The sequence below is a fragment of the Micromys minutus genome, assembly GCF_963924665.1.
Source record: "Micromys minutus genome assembly, chromosome: 25".
In the NCBI taxonomy this organism is placed as follows: Eukaryota; Metazoa; Chordata; class Mammalia; order Rodentia; family Muridae; genus Micromys; species Micromys minutus.
Window position 1 is genome coordinate 25,179,368 of NC_137960.1, and position 13,814 is coordinate 25,193,181.

General features: G+C 37.1%; 1 protein-coding gene across 2 annotated transcripts in view; it reads left to right on the forward strand.

The window, feature by feature from the left end:
* The window catches only part of SEPTIN10 (septin 10), a 48,139-nt gene that overhangs the window by 22,805 nt on the left and 11,520 nt on the right, over positions 1-13,814 (forward strand). For both annotated transcript variants that reach the window (XM_080937661.1, XM_080937662.1), the window contains exons 2-6: positions 1,103-1,220; positions 1,548-1,743; positions 9,122-9,308; positions 10,722-10,883; positions 13,031-13,127. In XM_080937661.1, the coding sequence (XP_080793787.1) occupies positions 1,103-1,220; positions 1,548-1,743; positions 9,122-9,308; positions 10,722-10,883; positions 13,031-13,127 (760 nt within the window). The remainder of the gene's footprint in view (positions 1-1,102; positions 1,221-1,547; positions 1,744-9,121; positions 9,309-10,721; positions 10,884-13,030; positions 13,128-13,814) is intronic.

Below are 13,814 nucleotides of genomic sequence, written 5' to 3' on the forward strand. Positions count from 1 at the left end.
TGCGGGGTAGAATTGTTAGTCTAAATTTCATAACTTTTTCACACACACACACACACACACACACACACACACACACACACACACACACACACATTAAAAAAGAATGACTCCTTTCAGCTTTTTCAAACATCCTTACTGCTACCAATATTCTTAGCTTGTAAGGTTTAGATAGTCACCAGGACATGGGCTCAGATACAGGGGTAGGTATGAATAGCTTTCAAGGGACCTAACGCAGCCCAGGATAATTTGGTCCAGGTTTGCAGCACTTCAGCTCTCCATAACATCAAAATGCAATCCTTTGGTCTTGTAGAATCTTTGGCAGGAGTGCAATGTATCCTTTTTTTTCCCTTTCCCTTTCCCTTTTCTCTCCATTCCTCATTCTGGGAGCTCCAGCTCATAACAAACTTTATGGAGAAAAGGAACAAAGGCGCCATCCAAAGTTTAGTCTGTCCCTCTGGTCACATGGTGAGCTTTGCCTCTGAGGTTCACATGTGGTGCCTCCTTCCTGTTGTCTCCTGCATTCTCTCCTCATTCTGGCTCTTTCTCACTCTGTGTTTTGAGTTTGCATATGCCAAGGTCTTTGAGCCTTGCATTCCTCTCAAGGCTCCATCTAGGTTAGGGTTTCACTCAGAATGTTAGCTGTGTGTGTGTGTGTGTGTGTGTGTGTGTGTGTGTAATTATTTATGATGTATACAAATATACCCTTATAATGTATCCATTCCACTATCTGTACCTCTGTTCCTTCAGGATTTTCTTATTAAAATTTTATATGTAAGTATATTTAATGGCAGTAAACTCATGTTTGTCAGCAAATATGCATAGTTTACTTGGATGATTTTTTGGTTTTGGAGGTCACTTGTTTTAATGTTAAAAATTATGGGTTTGGGTCCTATAAAGGAATGAGAAGTTAGTGCTTTGGGAGGCTTGACAATGGTCACAAATTTACTTAGACACTTTTTTCTTCAGTCACAAATAGAAGTTATGAACTCTTCAGCTGCTTTGATAAATTATATTTAGTCTTTCAAGTGTGCCTATATCCTACAGTAATTAAATATCAAATATAAAAATATAATTAAAGTTATTTGTTTTGATTTTTCTTCAGAAAAAAGAATATACCCGTTCCTTGACTATGGGTGGCCATGTTGGTTTTGAAAGTTTACCTGATCAGCTGGTTGACAGATCCATTGAGCAAGGCTTCTGTTTTAATATTCTCTGTGTGGGTGAGTGCCAGTAACTTTCTCCAAGGTTGTCAGCATCTGTGTTCCTGTGCTCCCTTCATTCTTTGTATAAGCAGATTAACAGCTCTGTGGAGTTTATGAATTGCTTACATTCTAATTTGCTGAACTTTAAACCTTTTCTTATAACCTTTAGAGGACAGAGTAACTTGGCATATATAATCATTGTTTCTCTAGTTTTTAAGCCCAGCATTAGCCTAAATTCTTTTATAGCCATGTATATATGACTCCTTGAAGCCATTCTAGAGTTTGCATGTGTGAGTCTTCCCAGTGATTCTCTGCATATGTGAAGATGTGCTCTGTTTCTTCTAGGGGAGACTGGAATTGGAAAATCAACACTGATTAATACATTGTTTAATACTAATTTTGAAGAACTTGAATCCTCACATTTTGGTCCATGTGTTAGACTTAGAGCTCAGACGTACGAACTCCAGGAAAGCAATGTTCGCTTGAAACTGACCATTGTAAATACAGTGGGCTTTGGTGACCAAATAAATAAAGAAGACAGGTATGTGTGTGTATTTGTTTATTTGTTTGTATTCTTTCTTGTAATAAGGCCAATTTTATTTCAGGGTGAATACTTTGATCTTTTCCTTTGAGCTGTAATTTTATTTTCCATTGATACAAAGCATGACTTTGCTTCCCAGACATAATTTCTTTCTTCCTTGGTTAGCAACTAATCAGTATTTTGTTTTTAATTGACAAATTGTTTAATTGTTTTCCTGTTGGCTTTATTTAGAATAAGTAAATCACAGCATTAAAGTACATATTTAATAAAGATAGTTGTAACTATTTTCTGTTCTTTACTGTACTTTTAATGAATATTTTAATTAATATTTAGACTTACCTTGTTCAGAAAGAATTTTAAGATATAAAAGAGCAACCATATATAGTGGTGATAGTCCCTGGACCTATCTATCTATCTATCTATCTATCTATCTATCTAAATGAATTAATTTCTTTCTTTTATCAAATTCCCACCAAAATAGCCAGTTATATTATTAGACATTTTTGGAAACATATTTAGACTTTCATAATGAGTACAGTGCACTTTCACCATGTTTACCCTTCTCTCCCTGACTTCCAACAAGCCCTTCTTGAATTTCCTGCCAGATTTATAGCCTCTTCTTCATGTGCGTGTGTGTATTTTCCCATTAGAACAGGAATGTTGACTGCTGAGGTCTATGTGGACAGCTGTGGCTGTTGAGAGTTTGTTGGTGCTGTTGGGAAGTTTGGGCCACCTGCTTTGTTTTCCTGGCCAGTCACATACACACACCTGCCCAGGAGCTATCTTGGATCTTCAAATAGAAAACACACATACACAAACACCAATTATTCTTAAAATGTCATGGCTAACGCAATGACTAGGCACTCCTAAATCCTCCCCTGCTACCTCAGGTCCAGTCAGGGAAGTGGCCACTGGACTTTTCTGGAAACTCACATCACTGGTTTATCTCTTCAGCTACTACATCCCCTTCTCCTTTCTCCTAGTCCCTGATTCTCTCAGTGGTACTACCCTTAAAACTATCACTGTCCCACCCTGTGCTCAGTCATTGGCTACTGGCAACTTCATTGATAGATCAAAACTCAGTTGAGGTCCAGAACCTTCAGTGTCAGTGAACACTGATTCCGGATCAAAGCATCAGGACCACTCCCTACAAGATACAACCTCTGTGTTATGTCCAAAAGATGCTGTTTCTGGGCAGTTCTGGTTCTCTGGCCTAGGTGTTTCCACATCCTCCTCTGTGGTGTCCCTGGACCTTGAATTGTTTTATATATGTCTCATTTGGGTTCTTAACTAGATTTAAAGTACCAGGTATGAGTTCTAATTAAGCAGTCTTCTTAGGTTTAGAGGCAGACAGAAGCCATATGGCAGGCATTTTTGATGAATTCCTCCACCCTCTCATTCAGGCCCAATTCCTCCAATTCAGGCCCAGTAATGAGCTTCACTCATAGGCTTCCTTGGTGAGTTCCCTTACTGGCCTCAGCCAGTACCATAGCTCTGTTAATGGATCCTATTGACTTAACCTCCTGCCCCATGAGCTCCATAACCTGACCCCTTCTTTCCCCAGCCTCATGAACATAACCAGTAAATGAGCTGTACATGTCCAGGTCCCAGTGCAGAGTACACACAATATGAAAAAAACAAGATAATATGTACCTCTGTAAGATCACTAACCTAATAGAAATGTTCCCCAGTGCACTGGAGAGATGGCTCAGTGGTTAAGAGCACTGACTGTTCTTCCAGAGGTCCTGAGTTCACTTCCCAGCAACCACATGGTGGTTCACAACCATCTGTAGTGGGATCTGATACCTTCTTCTGGTGTGTCTGATGAAGACAGCTACAGTGTACTCACATACATAAAGTTTTTTTTAAGAAAAAAGAAATGTTCTGCAGTGAAAACTGTCTAGATCAATGTTTCTCAACCTGTGGGTAGCATTTTCTTTGAGAGTCAAATCCTTTTTCAGGGGTTGCCTGAGACGATTGGAAAAACAGACATTTACATTATAATTCATAACAACAAAATTAGTTATGAAGTAGCAATAAAATGATTTTATGTTTGGATGTCACCATGATATGTGGGACTATATCAAAAGGTTGCAGAATTAGGAACATTAAGAACCATTAATCTAGATGAACCTGTATCAAAATTGTTAATGAAATTCTAGCTTGTCTTATCTTATGTCATTTCTTGTCCATTTTTCTTCAGTAGTGTATATAGGTTAATTGCAGATTCTGGACTTGTAGATGTTGGACTTCAAAGAAAGGGAGGGATATTTTGGCATAACCTTTCATTCTTTTTTCCTTTTGGGATATATATGGTTTCATTATTACAAACTGTTTTCCAGAGTCTTTTTGTATGAACTGAGTCTGTGCAATCCAGGTTAGGGTGTGGGCCTTTCAGCCCATTGGGAAATGACTCATGTGGCCCCCTCCCAAAAGTAAGAGAGCAGCACAGAGACCGAGGGTGCCTCACTTTAAATGCTGTTATTAATGGTTACACCCACTTAGGACTAATTTGTATGTAAGTAAAAGTATCTTAAAATGAGGTTAAAGTTAGGGCCATTTATTCACCTGAATGAATGTCGTTGGACATATAGGTATAACTGTCTATCTATAGTTTTAAATGAAATTTTCTTCCTTCTTTCCTCTGTTATTAGAGTAAATACATGTTTTATGTAAAATACCATCTAGCCTGGAACAGTTGGAATCTACCTCAGTCGTACCCTCAAGTTCAGTCCTGTGTTTTCCATAAATGAGCCATTTCTCTGAATTAGATATTTTACTATGCCTTTTAAAGTTCTTTTTAACTGAGCTTTAATAATGCATATTTTTAAAAATTTCACTTTATATCTATGAATGTTTTGCTTGTATGTATGTGTCCTTCATATATATATATATATATGCCTGGTGCCTGCAGAGGCCAGATGAGGGCACTGGAGTTTCTGGAACTAGAGGTACAGGTGATTTGAGCTGTCACATGGGTCTTGGGAACTGAACATGGCTCCTCTGCAAGAGTAGCCAGTGCTCTTACTGCTGAGCCATCTCTTGACCCCAAGTAATGCATACCTTTTCTATAACAATTTTTTTTCAACACACAATTTGAAATATGGTTCTAAATAAACATTTAGTTTTGTGTTCCACCAGCACATTCCTTAATACAGGACATACATGCCTGTGATCTTTAAGTACTTTGCTCCCAAGCATATATATGCACCATATATGTCTAGTCAGACTCCTAGAGGGGCAGCTGGATCCGCAGAGCCTTGTGCACCCTTCTTCTCTCCACTGTGGTGTTCCACAGATTCTAACTGTCCTTCAATTTACTCTCCCCCAGACACCCACTGGGTTCTGTTCTCTCTTTTCCTGCCCCACCGTTTACCTGTCTCAGCTGTCATCTTCCTTTTGTGTTTAGGCTCTGTCTCTTGCTTCTCTGTGTTTTTCTGTTGTCTAATTTACTGCTGAACTTAATATCTTAATTTTCATTACAAGTTTTCAAATTTGTACATTTCGTACGGTTGCTATTCATATGTACATTTGTAAGATCACTTTTTTATTCGTTTTGTTTTTACTAATAATCTAACGTATATTTTGTTCCTATTGTATAATTGTCGTTTATAATAATTTTGGTAAAATCTTTTGATGATTTTCATTTATGGTTATGCAAGGCTGGTATTTTGGCCGGAAGCTCCCAACGATGTGTCGTTTTCTCTATTCCTTTTGGTTATAGAGCAACAAACACCTATGGGTCTTTGAGGAGAAGGGAAGTTGTAGTTTACTCCTGGTTCATCATTATCCTGACAGTATAGGCTTTTAGGGTCACAGCTCAGTGTGGGGAGGAGTTTGCTCATTGGACTCACTATTGTGAGATTTGATTTCTTCTTCTTGTCCCATGAGTCCATTAGTAAAGCACAGTAAATGGATTAGTAAATCATCTCATGATAAAATTATGATCAACACTGTAAATACAGAACTTGGCAATCTTTTTTCTATAAAGGACAGAGAGCAAACACCTAAAGCTCTGTAGGATTTATTGTTTTTATGAACTGCTTTGCTTTGCCATTTGATATGAAGGTAGCAGGGGACAATACATACTAGATGGCTATGGCTGTGCCTCAGTTAAACATTTACTTATAAGAACAGGTGTCCAGCTAGATTTGGTCCTTGAGCAACAGTTTATTGTATGTTGCTCCAATTTTCTGTGTTGTGTGTTAGTGGAATAAAAAAAAACCCTCATAGAGATCATTTGTTCTGTAGCTTAACCTGAGTGACCATGGAAGATAGATTTGGTTCCCACAAATACTGTGTCCCTGCACGATAACAGGTTGGCAGCATCTGTATAGCAGCAGAGCAGAGAAAGTCATGTCGCGGGCTACAGCAAGTGAGTGCGACTGTCACAAGCCTCAGTGTCTAGTGATGCTCAGTTTGCTAGGGGCTAGAAATGTCTTTGTACACCTCAAATCGATTTACCTAACCCAAGGATATTGGGTCACACACAGAGGTGATCAGTAGCTATACAGAGGAGTGTATAGCTCTAACATTCCTGTTAATGGAGGTCTTGACAGTCACAGAAGTTACAGTCACCCAGCTTTATAGAATAAAACATGGGTATGGTGTTTACTGGCTGTTATCTTTCACAAGTTTTAAAATTTTTTCTTAAGTTTTAAATTTTTATTTTATTTTGTACATCTTGTTTTGTCTGCATGTATTTATGGGTAACATGTGCTTGCCTGGAAATGCCGAAAAGAGCATTGGGTCTACTAGAAATGTAGTTCTAGACAGTTGTGAGCCACCATGTAGGTTCTGGGAATTGAATACAGTTTTTCCCTGAGAGCAACAATTGCTCATAACTGCTGAGCCGATTCTCTAGCCCACATAACCTCTTTACAAACTACTTCATAGTTTTTTTTTTGTTTTGTTTTGTTTCTGCTTTTTAAACAGAATACTTTCTATTTTATAAAATAATTTCTAGTTTTTTCCTTATCTTTCACTTTCTGTTTGGAACACTCTTGTACCCTAGAACAAAACCTTACTATATTTTATAATAGGATTGTACCTTAAAAGTATTTTCTTTTTTATTCATTTTACATCCTGATCACAGCCCCCTCTTTGCTCCCTCTCAGTCCCACCCTTACAAATCACACCCACAGTGAGCCCCATTTTTGATACCACCCCACCCTGCAGTATCTAGTTCTAGCAGGTATAGGTATATTCTCTGCACCTGAGCTCTGAAAAGGTGCACAGGTGGGGGTAGGGGATCCAGTGGTAGGGAACAGAGACTGAGACAGGCCCCATTCCACTTCTTAGGGAACCCAAATGAAGATCAAGCTGTACATTCGCTATAAATGTGCAGGGTGCCAAGGTCCAGCTCTGTGAACCCCCATGGTCCCAGTTTAACTGACATTGTAGGTCTTCTTGTGGTATCCTTGGACTTGTCCACTTCTATCCCCTACTCTAACACAAGACTCCCTGGGCTCTGCCTGATGTTTGGCTGTGGGTCTCTGCATCTATTTCCGTCTGCTGCTGGATGATCTCTCAGGAGACAGTTATGCTAGGTCCCTGTCTGCAGGCATAGCAGAGTATTATTAATTAGCTCTCATGGAATAAGGATGTGAGTTGATGTTAAGTCACTGTCTTCCCATTGAAATGGTGTTTTCTAGTCACTGGAGTTAGAAACAGGATAAGCTGTTATAGAAGAATCCCTATTTACTTAATTGACAATATCTTTAATTATTTTTGAAAAACTTTAAGACAAGCTAGTCATCTACATGGTTATTTAGGTTATAAGTCATTACCGACCTATTTTAAATCATTAATAAATGCTTCTTTGAAATTTTTATGTCAAATATATACTTAAAGATTTTTACTATCTCATTTTTTGGAAGGGAATATTACCAGGTCATATTTAGACCAGCATTTAAGGAACCTATCTTGGTGTTGATAGTAAGTAATCGTTATGATGATGTTAGTCCTTTTAATGTTCAAAGTATTTTGTTAATTTTTATATAAAACAGAATTCTGAAGATGCTGGCTTTCCCCTTAAACTGTTTACTGTCGGTAGTGGGAGAATACACTATTCTGTGTTTTAAAAGAGGTGCCAGTATCCAAGAACTAGAATTATCAGACAATTATAAAAGAACTCAATTCTGCATTATGTTTATAAAGTTAACTTTCGCTTCTCTCTTGTAGTGTTGGTTACAAAGATGTCCATGGGGTACACTTTGCTGAATAGCAAAGTGGATTAGGAAAGGAACTAACTGTTTTTGAACTATTGAAATATCTTCATGATTGATATGTATTTCTATGGGAGCCTTAACTCTGTAAATCTTCAGAATGTTGGACTTGCCATTTGGGGTCTGGCTTATTTAATGACGTTACTTGAGAGTAGAAAGGTAGCAGGGCCAGGGAAATAGCCGAGTCAATAAAGTGCTTAAATGTGATGCCTTTTATACAGAACCATCCAAAAAGGGTGGGGGCACAGTGGCACATCCTTGCATGTAATCCCAGGGCTGGGGAGTTGGAGACAGGATCCTTGGGGCTTGATGGCCAGCCAACCTAGCAGAATCTGCAAGACACAGGTCAGTGAGTCTTGCAGCAATAAACAAGGCTCCTGAGGTTCCATGTATAGGGGCACATCTGTGCACCTCACACATGAACACTTAAAATAAATTGCATAAGCTATGATTTAGCATTATCAAAATTTATCAAAATGAAGTGGGACATTGACAGACTCATTCTGAGCCAAGATCAAGTACACTGACTTGACTTGTGTTTCCAAGGATGAATAGTCTGAGATGGCCAGAGGGAATATGAGGGTTATCTGTGCAAGAAATGTAGCACAAGACATAATTGGCCTGTTTATAATGAACTGAAAATGCAACCATGCCAGCATTATTAGTTAGATATTTTCAGCTGATACTGATCTTTCCTCTTCTGTGGGTTAAGCTTTACATGCCTGTAGATGGACTGAAAATAAAAATCAGGCATTTTGACTTAATTATTTTAGTTCATACTTTTTATTTTTCTCAACCAATTAGACAATATGACTGGCATGTATTTAATTGTGTGTTAAACTCCCAATTGCTTTGGGCAGTTGTAAAAAGCCTTAAAAGAACCGAACCCAGTACATGAATGTATGTAGAAATGAATCTTTGTGAACTTAATATAGTTTCTGACTAGGTTATCATGATGCTTTGTCAGAATTACTGTCATGCATATATATTATGTGTTGTTATGTGTTAGCACTGTAATTACCTGTTTGCTTGGTATAGATATTAATAGATATTCTGAAAGATAAAGACCTCAAACTTGAGAATTGTACAAGTTCCTTACTAAGATATCATGGATATATTGTATTAAATATTCAAATACTTATTTTTTTCAGCTATCAACCAATAGTTGATTACATAGATGATCAATTTGAGGCCTATCTCCAAGAAGAATTGAAGATCAAGCGTGCTCTTTTTAACTACCACGACTCCCGTATCCATGTGTGCCTCTACTTTATTGCTCCGACAGGCCATTCTCTAAGAACACTTGACCTCCTAACCATGAAGAACCTGGACAGCAAGGTGGATTATGGAAGCAGCCAACTTCTCAGACTTTAACACTCGAGATATTCAAGTATCTTTATGATAATTTGCAATACTTTGTAGCTTTTATTTTATATATCTTTAAAACATTTTTTTTTTCTGGAGAAATTCAATCTGGAAAATGAGATATAAATACTAAGCAAGTTTTCTTTTTTAGTTATTTATTGTACATGTTATAATTGTTTTGCAATTTTATTTCAAACATAAATTAGAGGAATAACTTAATTGTTAAAGATATAAAGTATAATAATAATATTTCATCTTGGTGAATGCTTTTGTTTGAACTTTATCAAAAAAAAATTTATTCCTGAACTTTTGAAGTTATTTATAAATATTGGAGGTTATAAAACAGTTTCACAGATTAATTTACTGAAGATTATTATATTTATTTAGCAGTTGAAAGAGACTAGTTACTGTCCCAATCCCAAAGAAATCTGTTCATGTATAAATCTGTGCTTTTTAAAGGAGTGAAATCAAAACTAAAATTTTGTGTCATAGAGAAAAATACAGTACAGTATCATAATGATCAGAGAATTTGTTATCAGTGGGGGCTGATTTTAAATATTGGTTGTATCCCTTATTAGCTATATCACCTGTAGCAAGTTATCACTATCAAAAAGTTTGCAAAAGGATGCTTTGACAGTAAAAGTTGTCAGCGCTAGTCATTCATGTGGAGATTGGGTCCATCCTCTTCCTTTGCATCAGAGTAGCTTTAGCTGGGATGGGCAGCTTCTATCCAGTGCTGTAGGATAGACCTGACAGAGGTGAATAAAGAGCAAAAGAAGAGACAAGAAGAGCAATGCCACCTGTTCTCTTAGTTTTCTTGAGAAACATAAGTTCTCAGTGAATTAAGCAGGTGACTTTTGCTTATAGTTTATCACGATCACATTCTACTTACCTTTGTGTGGAGTTGAAAATTTTGAGAAGAGAAGATAATGAGATTCTAAACCCAAATGCAAGTGAAAATTTAATTTTACTAGATCTTCTTTAAAAATTAGAGCATCTATATAATGGATGTGAGAATTATATATATATATATACATATATATATAACATATATATATGTATGCATATATTAAAAGACAACTAGTAATTATTTTGGTTAGAGAGATCCGATCTTTCTTTTGGGCAGGTAGTAAAGTATGTTAGCCACCTATGATCCTTATGGCGACTCCTTTCATCTCTTGTAATGGGAAAGCAAAATAAATTAATAGATGTGGTGGTATTCCAGTTTATGTTCATTTATAACAAGCAGGCAGCAGCCTGGATCATCATTTTCTGGATCAGAGAAATGTATTGTTAGAGGTTTTTTTTTAATATGGAAAAACTATGACTACAGAATTAAAAACATGAGTCTTTCATAATGATATTGTGGATCTTTTTTCTTAATAGGTGAACATTATACCACTTATTGCCAAGGCAGATACAATTTCTAAAAGTGAATTACAGAAGTTTAAGATGAAGCTCATGAATGAACTGGTTACCAATGGCGTTCAGATATATCAGTTTCCAACAGATGATGACACAACTTCCAAGATCAATGGAGCAATGAATGTGAGCTCGAATTGTGTATGAGTCTGTACTGTTTGTAAGATAAAACTGAGCTGAGTTTTGATCAGCATTGTTGCAACAGTAGTTCTGCTTACCTGATGCTTTGCTTCCTGAGCTTTTAGTTATTAATGTGAACATAAAAAATGCGAAATTGCAGAAATAAACAACTTAATAGTTTTCAGTCATGTGCTAATCTGAATTGTAATATAAAATCTCATCACAGGCTTTGTACCAACTGACATCACCAAAAGAATGGTGTTTCTAGTACAGGAAAGAGGTACAGTCGTATGTTTTGAGGTTTTTTTGTCCTATTTATTTGATGGTTAGTTACTGATCTCTTATGGTACCTAGTTTATGAACATTTAGTGTGCTGAATGGAGAAAAGCATTCTGTGTATGGTGCTGTGCACAGCTAATACTTTAAAGCATCTACTGGGTTCTTGGAATGTTCCACCCACAAATAAAGAGACCCGTGAGATAGATTTTCACTTGTGTTTTCCAGAAAGATTTCAAATAAGGTGAAATGTCAAAAAGTTCATCAGAGTGAACTTTGTTGTTGTTGACACATAGACACTGAGCACTGTTCTCTTTGCTTTGCTTCCTCTTGCTCTCCCTGAGCTGAGTAAGTCAGTCATTTGTAAGTTGGGGTTTACTTTCAGCTGAGCCATATTTCACTGCCTTAGAAAAGGTTCCTTCCTGCCCCGTTTTAAAACATTAAAGGACTGTGCAGCCTCCTTGGAATACTTCAGAATTTTGACTTTTGAAGAACTCTTGAAGCCGATGTTGACTCTCATTGCCCCTTACAGTGTCACCTGCACAAATGAAATGTGTGCTTAATTTAATGTACCTAAGATAACCAAGTTCTTTATTTTTCTCAGTTTCACATTCTTTAAAATTTTCTTTCGAAGGGTTGTGGTTTTGAGGCTCATGCTTTTTATTACGGTTAACTCCTGGAGACTGTTAATTTGTCAGCAGAATGTGGCTAGTGGTCTACATAAGGACTGACTTAGGGGAGTATTAAGTGATGTACCCTTAGTTATGGTACCTAGCACCTAGCGACAACATCCCATAACTGTCCATTCTTCTTCCTTATCCTTTCTGATTTATTATATGCCACTGTACTACATACTTTCCTATGTCAAATGTTCTGATAAAAGCAATTGAAGTTTCTTTTGGCTGTGGTTTGAGATTACGGCCCAGCATGGCATGCAAGTCCTGGCAGCAGGAGTGTATGGCAGCAGCTGGTCACAGTGTGTCTGCTGTCAGGAAATGCAGATGGATGAGGATGCTCAGGATGGGTCCTCTCTGCTCAGTTTAAACTTCGGGTGGTTCTAGATCTATGCTTATTTGAAATGTAGTCATGTTGACAGTGAAGATTAGCCATCATAACCATGAAAATATGATACCCTAAACTAAATCTCTTAACTCCTGATAATGTAAGTTAAATTGCCTTTATATCTAATTTTATTCACATGCTCATTAGTAATTTATCAGAAGACAGTTAAGCCTTTGTTCAGTTGCTGACTATTAAGCATTATTTGTTTTTACATTAATCTCCTGTTTGAGGCCTCAACATTAGGCAGATTTATGCACTCCTAGCCTTCAGCTGAGCTGCTGCATGTTACTGAGTCTCTCCTTGTGCTAGCTCTTCCTACTGTGTTGGATCTAACTCCTACATCTTAGCCCAGCTTGAACTGTGCCTCCCGTTCTCAGTAATCTCTCATTCTCCTCAACTTCCATAGCATTTACTACACTAGCATAATTTTAAAACTTTTTGTGTATCATTTTATATTAGTAGTATATGGGATATACTAAATGCAGATACCATATTTATGTAAAGTGTATAGTTTCTAAAATGTCTTTGTTTATTAGGGGAGAATGTTCATGAGAGTGTCACATGTATCAAAATTTTTCTTCTGCCTCTCCCTTTTCTTCTTTTAATTCCAAATAACACCATGCCTTGTATATGAGAGATACACAGTCGCTAATATTCTTTGTAGTGCCCAAAAGTGACTCTTATAGAATACTTAGTACATATCCCAAGCTTAGTAGAATTTCTCTTTAATTATTCTCTATTACTTTCATCACTGATAATATAGTCTCATATATTGTGGTATAAAAAGATGAGACTGATGCTTGGTTCCTTTCCAGGGGCATTTGCCATTTGCTGTTGTTGGAAGTATGGATGAGGTAAAGGTTGGAAATAAGATGGTCAAGGCTCGCCAGTACCCTTGGGGTATCGTGCAAGGTAAATGAGATAAGTTATGACAGGAGATAAATGTGTCGTCTGGTAATCTTAAAGTTAGACTAGTCGTTTGAGGTGACAGTTAATTGGATTATAGTTAGTGAGCAGAGGAATTTGTGTATACTACTTTGTCCAAGTCTGTGGCAAGCTTTCCAGACTGCCTGTGTCCTATGATGTCTCCTCTGCTGGTTACTTTCAGAATGTGAGATGCATACACATGGACTCAGATCAGAAAATGGCTGCTTCTTTGATACTGGGGATCCAGCCAGTGTGTTTGAGTATGAACATGCTCTGTGACACTCCATCCCTAGTGCTTGATTAGAATTTGAATCTATAAAGTTAAACACGATAAACATCAGGGCCAACTAGGGCAATATAGTAACATCCTGCCTCAAAAAGCTAAAAAAAAAAAAAAAAAAAAAAAAAAAAAAGAAAGAAAGAAAGAAAGAAAGAAGTGGGGTGGGTGGGTGAAGTGGCGACTTGTGTTCAGTGTTAGCATGTATGAGGTCCTGAACAGGAAATAAGCTATTAAATAGTGGATAACATGAAGTGGTCTTGGTTTTGTAGTCTAGCTGGCCTGGAAATTGTGAACTCTACCTCTGAGTACTGGAATTATATACATATATTCCACCATGCCCAGCTGATAAAATTATTAAATGAATGTAAAAGGTTGAGAAAACTTTTAATTAA